The sequence below is a fragment of the Lissotriton vulgaris genome, chromosome 6 (genome assembly GCF_964263255.1).
Source record: "Lissotriton vulgaris chromosome 6, aLisVul1.2, whole genome shotgun sequence".
NCBI lineage: Eukaryota > Metazoa > Chordata > Amphibia > Caudata > Salamandridae > Lissotriton > Lissotriton vulgaris.
In genome coordinates, this window is record NC_141694.1 from 593,513,014 (window position 1) to 593,528,842 (window position 15,829).

Consider the following 15,829-nt stretch of genomic DNA (forward strand, 5'->3'; position numbering starts at 1 on the left):
CCAGGAAAGGCCAAAGCTCCAAGAAAGTTTTGCTGTGCTACGAACACCCTTGTTTCATTTTTCAGAAATACGCAGAGTGGAAAACATTTTTTACACCCAGTTTTTGAATTCTGTACACGGTGGTCAATATTTCCAAATTTTCCTCTTTCTATCTACTTGAAAATAGTGGGAAAGAGAGATATGAAATACCTGTGTAGTTCGCAAAGTTTTCCCCAAAAAATTGAAAAAAGACAAATGGGTGACAAAGTGTCATTTGTACGTTTTTGCCCTGAAGAAGTATACAGTTATATCTGTCGGATTAATCTAGTCGCAGAGATATAAAGTTCGTCAGTGGTCCAGCTACTTTAAGCCACCAAACGAACCGAAGTATACAATCATTTGCTTCTATTGTGTACAGGCCATGCATCACTTTGCAAGACAAAATCTTATATAAAAATATCCAAGAAGCAAAGTGAAGTATTATTGAAATGTATCGTAGGGCCTTCTGGCACACTTGCATAACAGCTTTCTAAATTTGTGAAATGGGACCACTGGACTGCAGGGACAGGTTACAGACCGCTACGCCATCTTGTCACGTTTTTATTTTTTCAAGTGCACTCTGTGTTTTCTCTGCAGTGAACATAAAGTATAGAGCCTGCTAAAGGTGTGGTACGTGTTTTTGTTTGCCCCCAATAAGAACACAAAGTTTCTCTGGTATGAGGGCGCAGCTAAAGCTTACTGTCATCCAAGATTAATTGAGGCTACTGCCCTTTCATGAGGCTGCAGGAAGGCTAATGAGTAGTGGAGGTGATTAGTCACTATGGAATCGGTCTACAGGCTACTAGACTCTCTTCCATGGGCAGTGGCGGCTCCTCCGCTAAGGTGGAGGAGAGCCGTCCAACTGCTAAAAAGGACAAAAAATAAAAATAAAATAATGTTATTATCATTTTATTTTTCCATTCCATACTGAGGTCATTTTAGGGGCAGGGTAGAGCTGTCGTAGTGGTTGGGGCACTGAAATGTCCATGATGGTTTGGCCGCCGTCTAAACAGTCATGCGCATTGAGCATGTTTTCCACCTGGCATTATTGCACAGCCTGGGTGGAGAACATGGACAGGCTCCCACTCCCTGTCTGAGTGCTGAACCATGGCGCTCAGACTAATCATGAAGCTGTGTGCTTCCTGGAGAGATGGAGGAGAGGTGGCGGCCGGCAGCCAGGTAAGTGACTTTTTGTTTTTCCTACAAGCCCCCTGCCCCACCCGTACTATTCTGAGGCAGCCACCACTGTCCAGAGAAGACCTATTCCATTTGTAGAGATAAAAAATGGTCTTTGCTCAGCTGACTTACTAATCAACTCCAATTATTCACTAGTCTTCATTTAGCTTGCAGGCCACAGCCATCATGGAAAATGCACTCAGGGGCCACTAATCTGTGTCATTCACTTCCCACTGAGTGCATGCTGTGTGACAGTCCAAACTTACTGTACTGTGGGTACAGATATTTGCCAATGGTTACTCCAAAGCACCGGTGGCAACCAACCATGTGGACAAAGGACGCTGCTCAGTACGTACTAACTACCTTTGCACAAAAAAAGCATTCAGTGCCTCCAAAGTATCAATTTTCATGCAGCACGTGACATACAAATAAACACTTCAGGGAAACAAATTAAAATCAGCTTCCCTTTCCATAGAAAGATACATTTTTGTTTTAGGAAATGTGTCGCAAAGGAGTGTTTACACTAAGGAGTGTACAAAATACAAGTCATAAAAATAACCACAGCTTTAAAAAGCTAATTGGGCAGGGAAGTTTGCCTAGGAGAGTCTGATATGTCGATGCAAAGGGAGTGTCTCAAAATAAGTGCAACTAATTGTGTCATTAAAAAGAGTAGTGTTACCTGAACAATTAGTGCTGCCAATCCAACTTTTTCTGCTGTACCTTCTGGGTCCTCTAGTTCTTTTGTTGCTAAAAGAGTAATAGGGTTTATAGGATCAAAACGTACTTCAAGCGCTAAAGTTATTTCACGTTTAACAGTAGTATAATATAACAACATACACATAATATAACAACATAAAACCAAAGTTATTTCAGGTTTAACAGTAGTATAATATAACAACATACACATAATATAACAATATAAAACCAAGGTTATTTCAGGTTTAATAGTAGTATACTATAACAAGATACTAGTAATATAAGAACATAAAACTAAACTTATTTAAGGTTTAATAGTAGTATACTATAACAAAATACAAGTAATATAACAACATAAAGCCAAAGTTATTTCAGGTTTAACAGTAGTATAATATAACAACATACATGTAATATAACAACATAAAACCAAAGTTATTTCAGGTTTAACAGTAGTATAATATAACAACATACACATAATATAACAATATAAAAACAAGGATATTTCAGGTTTAATAGTAGTATACTATAACAAGATACAAGTAATATAAGAACATAAAACTAAACTTTTTAAGGTTTAATAGTAGTATACTATAACAAAATACAAGTAATATAACAACATAAAGCCAAAGTTATTTCAGGTTCAACTGTAGTATATTATACCAACATACAAGTAATATACCAACAGAAAGCCAAAGTTATTTCAGATTTAATAGTAGTAAAATATAACAATATACAAGTAGTAAAAAGTAACAATATACAGCCAAAGTGGGAAGCCTGTGCATCAAACCACGCAGAATTCTGTCATTTTTCATTGCAGAGAATTTCCCAAACATTGTTCTTCTGAAGGATGTGTAGTTGGCATTTCTGCCTGATTCAGAAAGGCATTCATAAGTACCGGAGATAGTATCCCTATAGCCCTACTTCAAGTATTCATGAACGTCTTTGCGAATCGCATCGTAAGTCTTGCAGAAAAGCCAGTTGGGTGGGTCTCCAATCATGCTGCAAGGGGGTGTGTGCAGGTATGATAAAGGGTGATAATGTTACTGAGTAGATTTGAAAAAATCAACATAGAATGCCTATGAATATCAGACTTGTTGCTATAAAAGAGATTCTGGCTAATTTCTGACACTCTGAGCACATCTAAGGTGATTGAAACTTTTGAGTATGGCCAGTAATGCAATAGGTAAACATAAAAAAGCTAAAGTAATATTTCCAGGAGCCTTTCAGCTTGATCTCTATCTTAAAAACTAGTGGATATGGGTGTTAAAAACTAAAGCTTGGTAAGGCAAAGACATACCATCTAAAACTCAAAAAAATTGTTAATGTTTAAATTTAACCCCGGTTTTCCAGGCAGAAGCCCATAAATGACTGCCTTGTCACCAGTCATCAGACAACGCACTAACACTGCATTAGTAACCACAGAAGGTTTAGAGTTTTCAAACTGTACTTTTCAATGGAATGTGTGGGGTCATTAGTAAAGAAACTTAAGTACAAAGGCCTTCTATAAGGATATGTTAACACCCACAAGGGAACCTCAAAAACTGTTATAGCCATTTCTTAGAAAATCTGCCACAATTAAACAATATTGAAAAATATTCACATTCTTCCAAAGAAGCAAAAGAAAGACATACTAGATGAAAACATAACCGGATTCTCTATCGTAGTTGTAAAGCACCATTTCAAATACGAGGCCTGATCACAGCTGCGTATCATTCCTCCATTTTCAAGTCAGGATATTCAGAAAAAAAACACAAAGTTGAAAGCTGAAAAGTGAAGTGCTGCAATGGATAGTTCTTCTGGCCTGTACCAAAAATAGATTAACATCAACTACATAGTCCGAGAATATAATGAGAAAATACAGACCAGTGCCAACAATTTTCCTAAACTCTAAACACAGGTCCAGCTCCTTTAAGAAAAACAAATTATAACATCATGCCGAACAAACATACTTTGTCCAATTACAATTCCAAAATGCTCAAAATTGCTCTGCAACTCTTCAAAATAGCTAGCCTGTCTGAGAAGGGAAAGAGTAGGTCATACCAATTGGATGTACCTGTTTGGAAAAGAAAATTATTTTCTTTAGTCCCCCTCACTCACCAGAGGTTGCCCTTTGGCGACATGCTTCATCATTGGGGCTTCCCAAGCATGTACTGCTTGGGGCGTGCTGCGATTTGCGAAGGATACGTAGGAGCACTTTTTGTGAACTATGTGTAGTGGTGTTTTAAGTGTGAGTTAAAAATACCTAACTAGTAAGCCTGCATTTTTATTCTTGCTTCAAGATGCGGTCGCCTGAGGTACGGTTAGGTTTATATTGACGAAGGGAAGCTGAGCCAAAGGTATACAGGCCCCTCCACCCAGGCGGACCATGGGGCATATTATTGCTCATATCTAAATACTACGGATTTATCGATAACCGTATGTCACCTAAGGGCAACCTCTGGTGAGTGAGGGGACAAAGAAAATAATTTTCTTTTCCAAACAGGTACATCCAATTCGTATGACCTACTCTTTCCCTTCTCAGACAGGCTAGCTTCTCACAATCCATGGAGTATGGGTTATAGTATGAAAACATTATTTTGAACAGAACCTGAGGATTTAATTTGTTTTAATATGTGTAATGGCTTGTTCATCAACTTAGGTGCCTTGGTGCTGAGGGACAGAAACATTGGATGACCAACAGGAAAAAACATCTAACAGAAGAGATGGAGTTTTAAGGCCATTATAAAGGCTAAGCAGGAAAGAATGCTCTCGATGTGTATGGGAAGGGTGTTCTAAAGCTGGAAACTGAACAGACAAGAAGAGAGGCCCTGCCTCCCCAAAATCATTTAAAAAAATCGAATCAAAAGCAGAAGGAGCATAACGGAGCGTAAGCTTCTCAGAGGGTTGAGGACAATAAATCAAGAGGGGGGTGGGGCTGGAGTGGAGAGGGTGTTGTGTATTAGCCGCTTTAAAAATCTAGTAGATAAGACAGAGCGTCCTAAGCCAGTGGTGTTGGATTCTTGCCTAGGTCACAAGGCTGCATTTTTGTCGATTTGTTACTTTCTGTCCTGCAAAATTCAGTAAACTCTGCAGGTTGTCCAGAAAAGAATCAGGAAGAAGAAGTTACAATAATTAATTTTTTTTACATGTTGAAAATTCCTGAGCAAGAAGGTGACGTGGCAAGTATGGAAGAAGATTTCATAAGAGTCTTAAGTCGGAAAAGATTTGGTTTGGAGTCAGAGAGATCCTTATCCATCACAACTCCTCTGGTTACTCAGGAGCTTCTCCTATGATTGCAGGTCAGAGTGTTTTGACATTGATCAATATTGTTGCCAACAAACAAATTCTCAGTAGTATTGGTGTAAGGTTTAGAAATTCTGTAAGTCAGTACTTCATGCAGACAGCAAATCAAATTGCCTGTTATATTGGGCACTTGATAGTTGAGATGCACAATCAACTGATTGTTATTTGCATATTAAACAGCTAGACAGCCAAATGATATACTCAGTTGAGCTACTGCATGGACACAGATGTTAAACAATATTGGAGAATTACTGGAGTCCTATGGGACCCCACAGTTGACAGCCAAAGAGGTGGAGAGAAAAGCCGAAAATACCACAAACTGAGTCAGTCTTTTAGGAAAACATAAAAACAAAGCAGCAACAGACCCCTCAAATCCAATTTCAGTCATGCAGCTCATTAGTGGGGCGTGATCCACCATATTGAAGGTGGACAAGAGGTGAAGAAATTCAGAGTGCTGGAATCAATCATCAGTTGCACACATATCAGGTTGCAGGAGGCTACGGGGAGCTTCTGAAAGCACTTCCTCGCCCAGATGCACAAAGAATCTTAATTCATCAAGTGCTAGAGCAAGAGCTGTGTCTGTGCCCAGACTAGGATGCAAACCAAGTTGCCACAGATGGAGCCGTGGATTACTCTGCATGTCCAATGTCCATGCCGCAAAAACCTCAGAGCAGGTTTCAAGGAATTTAATGACTGTAGATTTAATGAAGCAGTTTGGTACGTCAAAGAAAAAGCCTCTGGTTCATTTGACAGAATGGTAAGCAGGAGTGAAGATGAGCATTAAGGATTTAGTATCATGAGAGGAAAATATATAACCAGATCAGATGAGGCTGAAGGTTCATCTCGATCATTAGATTCTGTTTCCTTGCATAAGATCTCATAAGGCCATGAATAAATTCAGTTGTAAAACTGCGAACTTTTCCCTGCCTAGGACCACAATTTATTTCTATTATTAACCAAGACAGGCAACATCCCTGCTTTGATTTACTAGGCTTTCAGCTTCCAATTAACATTTTAGTTTGCACTTTGGCTAAATTAATATCCAGCACTGGCAAAGCCAATAGGTCTGACCTTTTTTCAGGTGAATGGATTCTTTGATGTATTGTAAGGGTTGTAGGCTATTATATGATATGTTTGGATGCACCAACATACCTCCTGCATACAGGCACTTTCATACAAACAATTCTAAGATGTGTGTAAGCCCACAAGTCAAACAACACACATATGGACACAATAAGACGGACATGGATTTTGGTTGGAAGAAAAGATGATTGGATAAAAGGATGGTTGGATGGTGGTGCAGTATGATGGTGGTTATGTGGACAGATAGAAGAAGAATGAATAGCTCAATGGATTCAAATGTTAGTGAATGGATGACTGCTTGATTGTTTGTTGAAGCACGAGTGACTGAGTGGGTGGCTGAATATATATTTATATATATTGATGATGAACCCATGAGATGGATGAATGTAAGTAGAAGCAAGCAGAAATATAAGTACGTAGGAGTAAGAGAAGTGTAAATAGGGGCATTTAGAGTAAAGGTAGGTATCAGAGCAGTCTTACGCAGGAGTAAGATTTACCAGAACTAGAACAAGATTAGAAGTAAGTAGGAGTGTGTAGGAGTAAACGTAGAACTAAGAGTAAGTGCAGTATTGGGAGTATGCAGAAGTAAGAGTAAGCTCAGAAGTAGAAGCAACGGTAAGCATTCTAAATTCAGCTGCAAAAACAAGTAGCTGTGTAGAGTAAGAGCAGTAGCAAGATAAGAAGTGCAGAAGTAAGAGTAGTGTAAGAGCAGGACTAAGTATAAGCAAGAGTAGGTATAAGTTGGTGTAAGAAAATTTTTAAAGTAAGTTTATCTGTATGAGAATGTGTTAGCACAAGTAACAGTAACCTGGAGTTAAAACAGGATTAAAATTATCAGTAAACGTAGGAGTAAGGCTCAGAGTAACTATAATCAATAGTAGTTTTAAGTTGAAGTAACAGTATGTATAAGTAATAGTAAGTGCAGAAGTAAGAAGAATGCAGAGGAATAAAATAGCAGTAAAAGTTGCTGTGATTAAGAGAAGGAATAAGTAGGCCAAAGTAAGTGGTGTAGAAGTAGGCTAAACAAGCATTAGTAATGCATTGGTTTCGCCTATGTGATTTATAATAAGCAGTTTTTTGTTGTAGGTTAGAGAGCAGTTGTGCAATACAAGTTAGTGAAACTCTGTTAAAAGTGTTATGCCTGGTTTTTATGGAGAAAGGCAATATATTGTCCGCGCACCTGAGTCAACAAGATAAAGCGAATTGTATTTGTGAATCTGTGTAAAAGACTGTAAAGGAGGAACACAGGTCTCAACATATTGACTTTGCTACAGAAAATAAAACTATAGTGGCCTGGAAAGCATTAAGGTTTTAGTAACTTATATTGTACAACTGCTCATTAAGCTACAACTTATATGAAAAAACAACGTATTATTAAACACATAGGCGAAACCGATGCATAACCAATGTTTGTTAGGATATAGATACACACAAGAGCACTTCACTTGTTTTTGATAAATTGGTCTTTTGTCCTACTAATTTATTTGCCACATACATGTAGTTGGTTCATTCGCCATGATGTCAAACACCGAATGTGCATGGTTATGAGTATGATTTCATGCAGGACCGAGAGAGTGCGCTACCAGTCACATTACTAATAAAAGTGTGTTAAAAGAAAAAGGCCACTAAAGAGACCTTTGATGCAAGGTTGGCATGAACACTTATCCATCCTGCAGTGTCCTTAGTTCCCTGGCGCTTTGCAGCAGTTTTCAGATCTTTTTTGAGTTTCTCGTTGCTCAAATGGGTGTAATTTCTGATATTTATATGTTTCCCTTCTTGGTCATTGCTTGATTTTGATCTTGAGAAAGTGTCACTCATAGTCTTTGAATGTCACTCATAATTACACAGGAATTATGGAAATGCCAGACATAAGCAATCTCAAATCGTGGCAGCTACGGAGAAACATACACCCGTGGAAGTTTGAGGTACCCCTTTTAGGATGGCACACCACACCACTTAGGGGACCAACGAAGTTCTTGATCTCCCAGCAGGAAGCAATGAATAAACTGGAGTTTCGATCTCGCAGACAAAACAGGCAACAGAAAAGCGAAACTCTGAAAAGAAAATGAAAGCTGAGCATGGACTGGAAGAGGTGCAGGGAAGAACAGAAAAGACAGCCTACCTGCCTTACAGTGCGATGGCTCTTACATGTGCTGGGCTGTAGCCGACTGGGGGCACCGCAGCCACACAGCTGCCTACTGTGTGATGCCTGCTCCTCCGGTGGCTGGGATCAGAGCTGCTGCTAGCCCTTTCTGCTGTCAGAGTTCCATCCCGCACCCTCCGCTACATCAGATGCCGTACGGGAGCCCCTGCCACACATGGGCCCACCCCCTCTGGCTGGTCTCGCTACTCCCAACTCACAGCGCAGACTGAGGCCCATACACACGGAAGACAGACTAAGTGACGCTGACCCAGAGGGCGCCCAATCTTGCCCTTGTCGTACCCAAGCTGCCATACTGAAAACTGAAGACCTTAACATGAAATCACCACAAAATGTCTAACGTTATACTATTATAGTGCACTTTATAGATTAACCAACAGAACTCATTTATTACTAGCATTGTGTACAAAAAAAAGAAAGTTAAATTAAAGAAAAGGTCTCCCCTTTTGTTGGTATCGATATTCTGGATGCATGAAAGTGGATTGTTTCAGAAAACATATTTTAGGTCGAACACGCCCGCTTTTGGAACAATGGGATATTCGCTTCGAAGCAGCACATGAAAATGCGTCTGCCTCCATTTGGAATAAATATCAGGGAAGAGGAGACGATGTAGCACAGTGACCAGAGCTGCTGACTCGAGAGTTAGGGATCCCGGTTCGTCTCTCGGCGTTACAACCTCTGAATCTGTGCAAGTCATTTAATCTAGCAGAAAATAAATTGCGCTGTGTAAATCTGCTGCAAGATGAAAAAGCATAAAGAGACAAAACTTTCTGGAAAAAAATATTTCCAACAAAGCGGTTACTAACCGTATTTCGGCTACGGGAAACTGATAAGAGAAGCCGAGGAGGAACAAGCATTGGCAAATGCAAGAAAATATGCTATAACCAATAGAAATGGAGGAAACGTAAGTGGCAAGCACAGGAACCAATGAAAAGCGAGGGAGTGGGATGCAAGCCCCTTTTAAGATGTATATTAAAAACAATGGATTTCACAAGCACAGCACAAGCGCTGAGCCGGCAAAACATAACAAGCACAGTGCAAGCGAAACCTGAAAGGGAGTAGGCAAAAACAATTCTTTACGTTTCTTAAAATGCGCCTACTGTCATATGGCTTTGACAAAGTATTGAGGGTTCTTTTAAGCCTCTGTTTAATTGATAGGGATAAAGCAAGCACCCTCAAAGTTGATCTGTGTTTAAAGAAAACGATGAAGACACTAAATTATTGTGCAAATGACACAACAGCATTCTCGCTGTTGACAACACAATTCACATTGCAGCCACGTAATAATTAAGTAAAGAGACCTTTTAAGATCATTGAATGTAGATCAGAGCACATGCTGCAAGCGACAGAAAACATACTTGGCTAATGAAAAATGTAACAGCATAGCTGGAATTCCTTACTGGGTGTAGACAGAATGCAGGCAGTCTTTCAAAATGTATACAGACTACTATAAATCAGAGCACTCTTTTCTACTGTATCAGCTACAAGAAACGAAAGGCACAGCTACAAACAGTTGTCATTAACTGACTACAGCAGTCTATGTAGGGCATTGGATATGAAGTTTATTAATGCTAGCTAACAGACGCTTTATCTTCTCTTCTGAAGTTAGATGTGGAATTGAAATGTGTTCCTGTTTCTTTGTATAATGTTTCGCAAATCTACTGCTGAAGGTTGTTCAAACCAAAAGCAGCAGAGTAATTGCCAGGCCATGTAAAAAAGAACATGTACAGGAAAAGCTTTATAAAATATATATTTTCATGTATTTGGCAGTGAAACTTAGGGCTTTTATGTCTCTCTGTTGCTATCACCTTGTCAATGTGTATTTACAAGTAAACAAACAAAATGCTGTCAATTTCAATACATGACACCGCAAACATACCACTGTCCTGTGGTTTGACTAAAGATGTGAATGACACAGGCAACAAAGTCAGTGGCTGAAGGGGGCTGACCCGATGCCCAGTCTATTGTGCTGTGGGCTGAACAGTAATTTGAATGACACCTCAACAGAACAATGGCTGAAGGAGGCTAACCCAAAGTCCATTTATGAATGTCTATGCATTAGCATTCACTTCAAGAGATCTTCCAAAACAAGCAGAGGGAACCAGCTGATGTCAAGTACCCCAAGCAAAGTCAGAGGATTAAACTAACAGAAGCAGGGTCTATAGTAGGAATTCCATTGCAGGCAAAAGATCAGTCTCCCCTACCAATGTACTTTAAGTGTTGAAAGTGAAGGAATTTGTGACATTGAAAGGTAAGTCTGTAAAGACGGACTTCCTTCTAGAGACCATCACATGCTAAGTGACGAGTGGAGTAGTGTGGCTCACTGGTTAGAGGCGGCAGACCCGTAAGCAGAGAACGGCCTGGGACCAGGGTTCAATTCCCGACGCGGCAGGGTCGTGGACCAGGGTCAAACGGACTCGATAATTCTCGCCTTGGTGCCTACTCTAACCAGGGAACGCACTCGGCAACTCTGGGCATTAAGCTTGCCTCATCTCTACAACGGACGCCGGGGATGCCTGGTTTCACCTTGGAGATACCCAGAAAGAGACCATCTCACAGGGAAAACCAGGACGGGTTCCCCAGCGGTCTTCAGTGCCAGGATACTCCTTGGAGTCACGGTGCGCTTTACAAGTACACCCACATTTACATTTACATATAGGGCCTTATTACGATGTAGGGCGGACTGCCACCGACCGACAGCCCTTTGGTCCGATAGCCGCATTTCAATCCAGGCAGTTGGACCCTAAAGGGTCTGGGGGAAGACCCCCACCTCTGACAGGATCAGTGATCCCGCTGGGTGTCGGGTGGAATCGCAATCAACGAATGGAGGCAGAGCTGAGGCTGGCACCGCCGTCAGGATTACGATATCCCTTTCCGACAACCTTTTCATGTCGGAAAGATCGCCATGGAAAGGCTGTCGGAAACAGATTCTGTGAGCCCAACCAGGGTCCCCTTCGATCGAGGGCCAGTGTAAAGTGGCCCAGAGGGCACATGAAATGCACATGAAATGCCCCCACGCATCTCCATGCACTATGTGCCATGCACCTCATGGTGCATAGCACACAGTGTATGGAGGTGCAGGAAATGCTCATTTACACTGCAGCTTGTGCTGCAGCCCCTTTTCCTGGGCTGCAGCACAAGCCGCTGTGAAAAGGAGCACTTTGCAACTGACAGCCCAGTGGTCACATCGTAATACGGCAGCCTGATTGTCGGGCGGTCTCCTGACTGCCGTAATAGCCGGCAGTGGTCTGACAGCCCGACATTGTAATAAGGCCCATAGTGAAGAAGAACATCCTGAATATTACACAAGAAGACATACGGAGAAAGTGGAAAATCATAAGAAAAAATGAATTACTTATTTTTGGGCCAGTAGGGATGCAACAGGCCTCAACCTTTTAGGTTTTCTTTAGCGGGATCAGACTTTTTGTTTCGGTGTGCAGGCAACCTGGCATAGATAGTTGTCCAGCATAGTGGGCAAAACAGAAATAGCATATTACTGCATGGTATTTAGAATATATATATATTATATTATATTATATTATATATATATATATATATATATATATATATATATATATATATATATATATATCAATGTCCATGACCTTTAGAATATCAAGGTGTTAACTAGGGTAAAACTGTTAAATGCTCTCTGGGATGGAGGGCTTAACAGTTTGACTGCGGTAAAACTGATAAGTGGTCTCTGAGATGCAGGGCCCAAAACCAGCTCCAAGGATGAGGGAGCACTGAATAACCTCACCCTTTTGCAGCACCCTTGTGTAGGGAACCACCATTTGGTCCCACAGTCACTAAATCCTGATGGAGCACACTATCCATGTAAGATAACTCACACAAACAGGCCATGTTCAACATGCATACACAGCACACCATCAAGGGAGAAGATGTACCTCAATTTATTGGGCACTGGACATATTTTCCACAGAAGGAGTCACTAGACGGGTCTACTAGAGGGGCACAGAGAAAACCTGTAATTTTAACTAACACATATTGCTGCCAACCAAGTGTCTGTCTACAGTCTGGTGATGGAGCACTAGTCGTACTTCACTATTGGTAGATATTGGGTGCGCCTACAGTCTGGCAAAGTGTAATAATCTTTTAGGGGAGCAATAAAACAGTGCTGGAGGAACAGTCACAACTGGGGCAAATAGAGAAGCACAAGATCAAAAGAGGGCAGATGGCACAGCTGTATGAGAAGTGCAGAGACATGCATCTTTACATATAGTTCTGGCTCTTGGCAGGGTGTTTAGACAAAATATCGGGAACAAAGATAATAGTGGGACAAAATTTAATGTCAAGAATATTAGAACAAAAATATAGTGAAGTTAAGTTTCTATAGGTAATCAAAATTTAACTATATATAATTCCACATATATGTACCTTGATGATATATTTATCATCAAGGTATGTTTATGGGGGGTTAAGAATAGTAAATCTATTCTTCCCTATTTGCACTTACCTTCTCGATGTTTTGGTCTTCGATATTTTTTCTATTATATTCTGTCCACACAGTATTTTTGTTTCTGATATTTTGTCATTGATCCCTTGGCAGCATAGATCTAAATTATATCTTGGTAATATCAACTGCTACTCACTTTTATCAGACCTTTTACAAAGGTTGGTTGCAACACATGAAGAGGCATTGGTCCCAGCTAAGGTGAGTCCTCTGTTGTTAAAAGTAGCAGGTGTTGCTTCTATTTTCATTGCTTGCCCTCAGTTACTACAAGGAGTTTGGATGGATAAATCATCTTTGCCAGCACCCCTTTACCTTCAAGTATTTTAATATTAGTTCTAGCTCCTTTCCTTGCTCTTCTCTGGTCTGAAAAGCGTTTGGTGGGTGGGATGAGGTGGGTGGAGGCGGTTTGGAGGGAGCATATTGGGTATCTTATAACTGAACTTTAACATTATTCAGAGCTGTCTCCAGTATCACGTCATGCTATCCCTCATCTTTCACGTTTAACATACCCTTGGGGTGGAGGAGTGTGAATCATGAAAGTCCTCTCTTTTTGAGTCCTCAACTTGTACAATTGGTGTATCCCCTAAACTATTACCTCATGGGTAATGTTTAGAGCCCCTGACTGCCACTTCTCTAAGTGCCTCGGTTGTCGCCTTCTGCCTTAGCAGAGATGGACTAGTTTCTGTCCTGTAACTCCAGTTCTGTAGTAGGGGTATCTCTGTTATAGTCATAATCTAGTGAATAGTCCCGCCCATGTGCGTGGACCCCGGAGCAATCAAAAATAATCTCTTAAAGCGCGAAAAATGCAGAACTGCACAGACACTTAAGAGAAAATTAAAGACAGATAATGCAGCCTATAAAACCAGGCTACACTGTCCAGTACTTCAACTAGCAATTCCACCAAAAATCCACAAACAGCAAAGTCTGTCCAGATTTCCCTTGCTTTAGCAGCAAAAACCCCTCTGGAATGATAGAGAGGAAGACCTGGACAGACAAGCCCCATAGGTTGCCATTATGTGGCTCAGAACAGGATACTGTTCCTTTAAGAGAACTTTACAGAACTTCACAGTATCCCAGAATACACTGCAGGTCCCTTTTACTTTCAGTTCTTTTTGAAGGCGTAACACGCCAGACCTGTAGCATTCCTTACATGAATATCTCTCTCCACCGGGGAGGAGGGCGGACGCTTATGACTATAACAGAGATACCCCTACTACAGAACTGGAGTTACAGGACAGAAACTACTCCTTCTGTAGTAGGAGATCTCTGTGTATAGTCATAATCTAGTGAATAAAATGGCAAGCCCAACCCCACACCAAAGCGGCGGTGGAGAAACGAGAAATAACACCACTATTGTGCGAACAGATTTCGCAGCGAAGCCTGCCCAACAGAAATAACTTTAGGAAGAAATTTAGGGTGAGTACGCATAACAACCTTAGCAGCATGAAATACAGTATAAGGACCTTGGCAACACAACGCCTGAATTTCACTCACCCTGCGGGCCGATGTAATGGCCACGAGGAACGCCGCCTTCCAGGACAGGTGCTGCAACGAAGCCTTATGAATAGGTTCAAAAGGCTTCTTCATCAATCTGGACAGCACCACATTCAATTCCGATGAAGGCGAAGGAAGCCGGACAGGAGGGAACACTTTCTTCAAACCTTCCAAAAAATCTTTGATCACAGGGATCTGGAAGAAGGAAGAAGGAAGTCTGTGAAGGGCATTTCCTGTAGGCAGTCAATGCAGCAAGATGAACCTTAATGGAATGAACATTAAGGCCAGACTGCGCCAAATGTAGAAGGTAAGGAAGGATGACGTCTTCCTTGCACGTCGTCAGGCATAGTTCTTGGACTTGCACCAGATACAGAACCTCTTCCACTTGTAAGCATAGGAAGTCCGAGTGGAAGGTGTCTTAGCCTCCTTCAGTATGTCCATGCTATCTTCTGGTAGATTCAAATGGCCATATTGCACTATCTCAGGAGCCATGCCGCCAAACTCAAAGATGAGAGGTTGGGGTGCAACATCTGCCCCCGAACTTCGTGAGAAGGTCCGGCCTGCACGGCAGCCGTATGTGCGGAAGAAGAGACCGGTGAAGCAGGTCCGTGAACGACCACTGCCAGGGCCATTCCGGGGCAATCAGGACCATCCGCGCCCTGGACTGGGACAGCTTGATGAGCACCGCCGGAATCAGGGGAAGGGGTGGAAAAGCGTACAGAAAGCTGTTCGACCAGTTGATCCATAACGCATTCCCAGCGTCCCCTGCTGGTAGTACCTGGAGGCGAAGTCTCGGCATTTGCTGTTTTCGGCGGTGGCGAACAGATCTACGTCTGGAGTCTCCCACCTTACGAAGACTTCTCCTAGTACTTCGTTGTTTATGACCCATTCGTGGTTTTCCTGAATCAGTCTGCTCAGTGCGTCCGCCTGAACATTCTGCACACCTGGCAGATGGGTAGCCGTTATCGTCAGTCCTTTGGCCAGAAGCCAGGGCCAGATCGCCTGCGCCTCCTGCGACAGAGTGCGTGATCTCGAGCCCCCCTGCTTGTTGAGGTAATACATTGTGGTCGTATTGTCCGTCTGTACAAGCAGAGAGTTGGTCTGGAAGGACGGATGAAAGGCCTTCAGTGCCAAGTGAACAGCTCAGTTCCAGGAAGTTGATATGATACGTGGACTCCATCGGTGACCACGTTCCTTGAATCTGTAAGTCTCCGGAGTGCGCTCCCCAGCCCTGGAGAGAAGCATCCTTCACGATAGTCTGAGTGGGAATGTCCTTGTGGAAGGGAACCCCTCTGAGGAGATTCTCCGCTGAACACCACCACTTCAGAGACTGAAGAGCATGCAGAGACAGTCGTATCTTGTCGTCCCAAGACCCTTTCCTCTGATCCCACTGATCCTCCAAGCACTCCTGCAGCGGTCTCATGTGCAGCCATGCGTGTGGCGTT

The 15,829-nt window shown here is 41.9% G+C and overlaps 1 protein-coding gene across 1 annotated transcript in view; it reads right to left on the reverse strand.

Annotated features, from left to right (window-relative positions):
* The window catches only part of RARS2 (arginyl-tRNA synthetase 2, mitochondrial), a 273,941-nt gene that overhangs the window by 71,653 nt on the left and 186,459 nt on the right, over nucleotides 1-15,829 (reverse strand). The window contains exon 15 of the mRNA XM_086926598.1: nucleotides 1,874-1,941. Coding sequence (XP_086782724.1) covers nucleotides 1,874-1,941 — 68 coding nt within the window. The remainder of the gene's footprint in view (nucleotides 1-1,873; nucleotides 1,942-15,829) is intronic.